At 34.9% G+C, this 8847-nt stretch overlaps 1 protein-coding gene across 10 annotated transcripts in view; it reads left to right on the top strand.

Annotated features, from left to right (window-relative positions):
- The window catches only part of CDC42BPA (CDC42 binding protein kinase alpha), a 314468-nt gene that overhangs the window by 267704 nt on the left and 37917 nt on the right, over nucleotides 1-8847 (top strand). For all 10 annotated transcript variants that reach the window (XM_002925755.4, XM_034666613.1, XM_002925754.4 and 7 more), the window contains one exon: nucleotides 1908-1991. In XM_002925755.4, the coding sequence (XP_002925801.1) occupies nucleotides 1908-1991 (84 nt within the window). The remainder of the gene's footprint in view (nucleotides 1-1907; nucleotides 1992-8847) is intronic.

The raw sequence follows: 8847 nt of genomic DNA, 5'->3' as shown, positions 1-8847 counted from the left end.
ATATATATATATATATATATATATATCAATCATTTCCTTTATGACTTCTGTTTTTTATGTCTTCCTAAAGCAGTTCTTCCCTATGCAGCATTTAAAAATTTTTCTTCCATACGTTTTTCTAAAGTTTTTAAATTTTTTATTTTATGTGTTTAAGACATTAAACTGAAATTTATTGTTACATATTATGTGAAATGAGGTTCTAAATCTATTTTTCTTATATGAACAACCAACTCTCCTATATTTCCCCCATTGATTTGTAAAACACTCTTCTGCTTTATATGTATGAGTCTGTTTGGGAGTTCTTTGTTCTCTTCTGTTGTTCTTTTTGTCTATTCCTGCATCAATATCCCATTGTCTTAATTACTATAACCCTAAAATAATTCACCTGGTATAATCAGCCACTCCTACCCACCTTATTCTTTTTCCTTTTCTTTTTGACCCTTTAGCTTTACATACGACTTTTAGAATCAGTTTGTCAGGTTCCATGTGGAGCCTTTGATTGAAATTGCATTGAATTTATAGATTCATCTGAGGAGAATTGACATCTTTGTGATTGGGTCTTTCCATCTATGGTATACATATCATTTAGATATTCCTTTATGTCTTTCAATAAAGTTTTGTTAATTTCTTTATGAATTTACTTCATATTGCTTGTTACATTTGTTCCTAGGTACCTGAAAGTTTTTGTTGCTACAGTGAATGGAATCTTTTCCAAATAATATTCTTATGGTCTTCCTGAATTCTGTTGATCTTGTATCCAACACCCTTATTTCACTCCTTTTGTTCTAAACTTCTCTTGGGCTTACTGTGTAAATTATAACACCAATTTTGTTTCCTATTGATTGTTTTTTGTTAACTTTTATATAGGTTTTCAGTGTTCCTCTCTTTTATCTCTCATGTTTACCTTTTTAAACAGTAATTTATAAATTGGGTTCAAAACTTTTTCAAGCTATTTAAAGGTATATTTAAATCAGAACTAAATTCACAATCAGAAAACTCTGAGAAGCTCAATTCAATTCCATTTTAAGGTTGTAGGGCATAGAAAATATTCTGTTTATGTAGTAACAAAGGCAAAGAGAGATCATCTATTTTTCTCTTAATATTTTAGACTATAACTTTATTCAAAGGTAGCTTTTTCCTCTTGTTTGCTTGCTTAGCATCCTAAAATGAAATAATTCTTTGTGCCTTTTTTTAAATACTTTGCTAATTAAGTGATGTCTCTTTTCCAATAAAATCACTGGTTCCTTTCATTGAAAGAAATATCTTACATTAATATCATATGAAGATATGGCTTTTAACTTTTAAATTTTATGTTAAGTTCTGAATTCCAGTAATACTAAATAGTCTAACTCCCTTCTTTGGAAATTGATTTCTGTACAGAATCCCACTGATCAATCAATCTCTCTCTCTCTTTCTACATACACACACAAACACACACAAGTCCACTGAATTGTGTTCCATATATGTAACATACATTCTGTATATAGAAGTTAGGAGTTAAAAGAATCTTCTAAATATTTTTATTATAAATCCTACTCTTAAAAAAAATCAGATACTTTTAAGAATTAATGTGGCATTTTCAGATGAACTTGAAAATTAATATCCTCATTTTTATGGAGGCTATATGCTATGATGTTTTTGTTTTCTTCTGTGGATTCTCTTTTCTGAATCATTCCTTTTTAAATTTCCAGACAAATGTTTTTTGCTAATTGAACAACTATTTCATTTGTAGACATTGCAGGCTGAAATTTAAATTATCAACACTATGAGAATTTTAGCTTCATTGAGATATTTTTTTGCCTTATTGATGTCTTGCTTGGCTTTATTTATTTGATTGATTTTTAGTGATGTTTGAAATAGATGGAGTGTTTCATGACATTTATTTCCTTTTTTGCTCCTGGATTCAGATTGTAGACAGTACTCCTCTTCCAGTTCACACACCAACCTTAAGGAAAAAGGGATGTCCTGGTTCAACTGGCTTTCCAGCTAAGGTACTCAATCTAGATCTAAGCATGATGTGTTCTGAAAAAAAAATGCAAATAATGGATTTCTTCTGCTTTTTGTATTTGCTGTGTTTTTTGCTATTGGTTTCCTCAAAATTGCAAACACAAAAGCTTGGAAAGAAAATTTTATATGACTGGAAATCACCACCACTAAGAAAGGAAGAGTGTCATAAAGTTTGTTTTTTCTTCCATCTTTTTTCTATTTTTTTAATAATTTTAATCTAAAAAATTATAAAAATTGAAGAGGGAAGGGCTATATTGAAGTACATGGTTTGGTTTGGTTTGGTTGGTTAGCGGGAAAACCTGACAAGTTGGAAGTTTTCTGCCTCTTTTATAATTTCTGAGCTTTTGAAAGATCACTATTTTTAGAGTATATTTTCCTTTTGCTTTACACTCTTAAGGTTTTTTCAAATCAGTTTTGGGCACTAACAAGTTGAAGGAGAAATAAAATCAATGATAAACCAATTTTTTCAGAATTCCAAATATTTTTCATTGTTCCCATTTTAAAATATAAAACATGGAATACATAGTGGTGGAGGAACTTGCAACTTGAATGTACCGTAAGCACAGTGTTAGTGTGCACGCAAATGCATGTTGACTCAGGAGAAAGACCACAGACCTGCAAAGTTCAGAAGAATGCTGAGTTTGTGTTTTGCTAGTTCTGTGGGGTTATACTTTTATTTTTATATATACAGGAAGATAGCCTTAACATTATTCTAGAAGTATTTACATAAATATTTATGGGATTAAACATTTTAGAAGACCTCTAAATTATCAATCAAAAAATAATATAAAGAGCAGCTTCGTAATTGTATCTACAATTTACTGAATAGGACTATGCCCCAGACATTATCTATATCATTATTTCTATCACTATCATTTCCATCATATGTCTAAGAGTTTCTAATTCAATTCTTACTGCAGTGTTTGAAGGTATCTAATATGTCTTCATAGAGCAGAAAACTAAGGCTTAGAGAAATTGACTTTCCAAATGTCACACAAATAGTAAGCTACAGAGCCAATATTTGCATGTAGATCTGTACATTTCTAAGTATTTTCTTTTAAACAATATCTACTATTAATACTAGATATGCATTTAACAAACAAACAGATAATTGCACCATAATTTGAGAAGGTTTGGGGCTCTAGAAAACACAGATTGGCATTACTTATCTGGTATAGTTAGTTCGTGTAGGTAGTACAATTAATTGGAGATTTCCAATGAATAGAAATTATTGCTTCTATGCTTGCTCTCTTTTATATGGTCTCCTTTTTTCCATCTTCCTAAATTCAGTGTTTTGAAGTCTGCTATTGTAAGGAGTAGTGCTTAGGGGATGCGTTGTAAAGAAGACATTAAGTTGAGGCCACTCAGAAGAATCTAAGATTTAGGTTGATAAACCACTGAGAAAGAGAAACATTTAGTGAAAAATTCAGGTGAATTACTGTTTTTTCATTCTATTCGACATAACTATCACTGACATATTGATTATGGTAGAACATGAAGATTTAGTTGCTTATCTCAAGCTCCTACAAAGAAATTCTAGAAATTGGAAAACAAATGATCTCCTTCTCCAGAATAGAGACCTTGGATAAACCACAGAGTGAGAGACAAGTTGATGGATCTGAAAAACTGACAAAATATACAGAAGTGTAACTGGTATAAAAGAAAAACAAGCTGAATAGCCTATGCTAGATACAGCAAAATTCTGAGGCCAGAATATGAATTTAAAATAGACACAATAAGTATCTGAAAGAGATTTTTTGAAAAAGGAAATATATTGGTAACATGGAGCGGGATGAGGCATCTAGGAAGAAGAATTATTTGCAAGTGCTTCATGTAAAAAGATAACTGCTGGAATAAAGAACTCAGCAGATTGCTTTAACGGAATGAGACACATTATAGTAAAATTTAAGGATATCATAGATCAAGAGAAAATCCTAAAAACTTTCAAAGACAAAGCATAAATCATCTGTAAAGAAAAATTAAATTGATATCAGACTTCTCAACAGCAACACTAAATCCAAGAAAACAATTAAGGTAAATGTTCAGAATGTTGAAGGAAAAGAACTTTGAATCCTAAAATTTTAACCCAGCTGTAGTACCACTTAATTATGACAGTAAGTTAAAAATATTTTCACAAGAACATAGTAAGTTTATTATTTTAAAAAAATCTTCTCTGAAAATACTTTTATACACTAAGAATATACTATCGGAAAGGAAAATTAAGATAGCGATCCCATTTACAGTTGCATCGAAAAGAATAAAATGCCTAGGAATAAATTTGATCAAGGAGATAGAATAGCTGTTCACTGAAAGCTATAAGACATTGATGAAAGAAATTAAAGAAGACACAAATAAATGGAAATATGTGTTCATGGATTGGAAGAATTAATATTGTTAAAATGTCTATACTACATGAAGCAATCTATAGATTCAGTGCAGTCCCTATCAAAATTCCAACTGCATTTTTCACAGAAATAGAAAAAACAATGCTAAAATTTGTATGAATCCACAAAAATCCCCTCAAATAGCCAAAGAAATCTTGAGAAAGAAAAAGCTGGAGGCATCACACTTCCTAATTTCAAACTGTATTGCAAAGCCATAGTAACCAAAGCAGTATGGTACTGGCATAAAAACAGACGCATAGATCAATGGAACAGAACAGAGAACCCAGAAATAAATATGCATCTATCTGTTTATTAAACACATATATGATCAATTAATTTATGACAAAGGCATCAAAAATATACAATGGGGAAAGGACAGTCTTTTCAATAAATGGTGCTGGGAAAACTGGATATCCACATGCAAAAGAATGAAACTGGACTACTATCTCACACCATACACAAAAATCAACTCAAAACAGATTGAAGACTTGAACATAACACCTGAAACCATAAAACTCCTAGAAGAAAACAGTGGGTAATCTCCTTGACATTGATCTTAGGAATGATTTTTTGGATTTGATATCTAAAACAAAGACAATGAAAGAAAAGCAAAAATGAATAAGTGGAATTACATCAAAGTAAAAAATGTCTGCACAGCAAAGAAACCATTAACAAAATGAAAAGGCAACCTATGGAATGAGAGAAAATATCTGTAAGTCATATTTCTCATGAGGGGTTAATATCCAAAATATAAAAGAACTCATACAACTCAATAGCCCCCCCCCAAAAAAAAACCCATAATCAATCAAAAGATGGGCAGAGGACCAGAATAGACATTTTTCCAAAGAAGACACACCAAAAAAATGGCCAAAGGTACATAAAATGGTGCTCAACATCACTGATCATCAGGGAAATGCAAATCAAAACCACAGTGAGATATCACCTCATACCAGTTAGAATGGCTGCCATCCAAAAGACAAAGAGATACCAAGTGTTGGCGCGGACGCGGAGAGAAGAGGACCATCCTGCGCTGTGGGTGGGCGTGTAAATTGGTGCAGCCACTGTGGAAAACATATGGAGGTTCCTCCTACAATTAAATATAGAACCACCATATGGTCCAACAACTCCACTTCTAGGTATATACTTGAAGGAAAGAAAATCACTGTCTCAAAGAGATATATGTACCCCCATGTTCATTGCAGCATTATTTACAATTATTTACAATAGTGAAGACGTAGGCTAAGTGTCCACTGACAGATGAATGGATAAAGAAAATGCATGTGTGTGCGTGTGCGCGCACACACACACATACACACACACACTGGAGTATTATACAGCCATAAGAAAGGGGAAAATCTTGCAATTTGTGATAACAGGGATGGACTTTGAAGGCATTATGTTAAGTGAAATAATTCAGAGAAAGATAAATACTGTATGATCTCACCTATATGTAGAATCTTAAAAATTCGAACTCGCAGAATTGGAGACCAAATTGGTTGCCAGAGGTGGGGTTGGGAGATGAGGGAAAAGGTACAGACTTCCAGTTACAAGATAATAAGTTCCGTGGACGAATGGAATACATCATGGTGACTATAGTTAACAACACTCTGTTGTGTATTTGAAACTTGTTAAGAGAGTAGATCTTAAACATTCTCCTCGCAAGAAAAAAAATTACAACTATATGAGGTGATGGATATTAACTTACTTTGGTAAACATTTTGCATTATATACAGGTATCAAACCCCGTATGATGGTGTATACCTTAAACTAATACATTTTATGTCAGTTATATCTCAATAAAACCGGAAGAAAAAAAAGTAAATATTCTTGGAGGAAATTCTCCATCAAAAAGAGATATAAAGCCACGAGGCCACTGTGAGAGGTTTGGGAAATAGGGTGACTAGGTATCTCAGAGGACTTTACTATGGTCTGTAAAAGCAAGCACCCTCACTCTATAAAAATCAAAGAGAAAGGAAATATATTCAAAGCAGGTCCAGAATTAATCCAAATGCAAACACAGTGGAGGTAAGTGTGAGGATCGGGTGAGGTGAGCGTGCTTAGGCATTTGTCTCTTATGGGGAGAAGCTGCAGAGACAGCATGGCATGCTAGTTATCGTGGTGGGTTCCTAGCAGGGCCTCCTAACTTGCAGTCACAGCTCCATCACAAATTAGCTGTGCGAACTTGAGCAAGTGACCTTTCCCTGCTTCCGTTTCCTCATCAGAAAGGAGTGCAATCAGAGTATCCATTTCGCTGGATTCTTCGGAGTTTTAAAGAAGCCTTGTATTTGTGAACACCTTAGCAGGGTACCTGACGTAGTGGTAGCATATAAATGTTTAAATAAATACTGATAACTTGGTAAGGAAAGTAAACACAGATGTGAACTTAAGTTGAAAGCAATCAATAGAAGAATAACATATAAAGTGTGTAATTTTCATACCTGCAGGAGGAAATGCTATTCATTGAATGGAGGCAGGGAAAAGAAAAGGAAAAAGGGGAAACATGGTGACCTGGTGCTCTTAACTGCAGTAGATTGTCTCAAATCTTAGAAAACATTTTTATTATGCTCACAATTTTGTGGGTATGAATTTGAGAAGGGCTCCAGTGGGAAGTTCTCATGGAGGGTCTGCCATGTGGGTGTGGTCAGCTGTGAGCTGAGGCTGCAGATGTGTGGGGGTTCAGCTGTGCTGCGTGTCCAGGATGGCTCGCTCCCGTGACAGGCAGCTGATGCTCACGGTCTGTCCAGACGGCAGCCTCACTCTTCCTTCATGGCGGCTGCCTGCCCAGAATGAGCCTACCCCGAGAGCCAGTGAGAAGCCACATGGCTGAAAGCAAAGGTGGATGGAAGGGAAGAAAATAAAGGAAAGCAGAGGTCACAGATATGTACTGTAATATGGAGTTCAAGGTGTAAAACACCAAATGGCACAGAAGAGGACATTGTATGCTAACAAAGGAAATAATAGATAAAGAAGAGAATGGTCATGAATGTGGATGGGCCTCACAAGGAGGCCCTAACTTGTATAAAGCAAAGACTAAGAACTTGGGAGGCTCAGGTTAGAGACAGGTTGGAGACTTTAATTCATACCCTCAGACAAACAATATAGTAGAGAAAATGCAGGGCAGAGGACAGAGGATTAATACCTGCATGCACCGAGAGCTTTTATAAACAGGAGAATGAACATGCGATAGTTAACTGGCCAAAAGCCAGGAATAGACCGATGAAAACTTAAAATGACTGAGTGAAAAGATGGTCAACCTTATGAGAAGTTGGAGAAAAGCAGATTAAAGTAATAATGAGCTATCTCTTTACATTTGTGGTATACATATCCTTGTTATCAGTAGGATACTGTGACGCATTATAGGTGGAAATGTGAATCAGTACCACCTTTTTAAATACAATCTAAAAACACTTTAATGAAAAATGTATGTTGGTGAATCTCTAGAATCCAGTGAGTAGAGGGTAGAGGATTCTGGGAACTTGGTCTTGGTGGCAGCATGGTTTTTGAACTGCACTGAATCTCTCCATAAAAACAGACAGACCAACTGGATAGGCCTCAAAACTTAAAACACACACACACACACAAACACACACACACAAAACCCTACAGATGAGACCTGAAAAATAAATGAGAAGATTTTCCCACAAACTCCAAAATGCAAACTGATAGGGGGGAAAAGAATTGAGTGAGGCAGGAAAGGAAAGAGAAAGTCCAGGTGATTAGGAAGGGGGAGAAAGAGCTCAGAAAGCAGAGGTCATTTTTAAAAATCACTTTATGCAAAGGCATGGAGCTAGAAAAATTACCCTGGCCCACCCGTCCCTCATAGAAGTATAGGACAAGTCATTTCACTTAAAATGAGGAAAATGGAATGGGAGAATATATTTGCAAATGACACTACAGATAAAAGACTGGTATCCAAGATCTACAAAGAACTCCTCAAACTCAATACACAAGAAACAAGTAAATCATATAATGGGCAGAAGATATGAATAGACACTTTTCCAATGAAGACATACAAATGGCTAACAGACACATGAAAAAATGTTCAAAATCATTAGCCATCAAGGAAATTCAAATCAAAACCACACTGAGTTACCACCTTACGCCAGTTAGAATGGCAAAAATTGACAAGGCAAGAAACAACAATTGTTGGAGAGGATGTGGAGAAAGGGGATCCCTCCTACATTGTTGGTGGGAATGCAAGTTGGTACAGCCACTCTGGAAAACANGAAAACAGTGTGGAGGTCCCTTAAAAAGTTGAAAATTGAACTACCCTATGACCCAGCCATTGAACTACTGGGTATTTACCCCAAAGATACAGACGTAGTGAAGAGAAGGGCCATATGCACCCCAATGTTCATAGCAGCATTGTCCACAATAGTTGAATCGTGGAAGGAACCGAGATGCCCCTTCAACAGATGACTGGATTAAGAAGCTGTGGTCCATATATACAATGGAA

Source organism: Ailuropoda melanoleuca, chromosome 8 (assembly GCF_002007445.2).
Source record: "Ailuropoda melanoleuca isolate Jingjing chromosome 8, ASM200744v2, whole genome shotgun sequence".
Classification (NCBI taxonomy): Eukaryota; Metazoa; Chordata; class Mammalia; order Carnivora; family Ursidae; genus Ailuropoda; species Ailuropoda melanoleuca.
The sequence above is the reverse complement of the archived record's forward strand: the minus strand, read 5'-3'. Positions and strand labels throughout refer to the sequence as shown.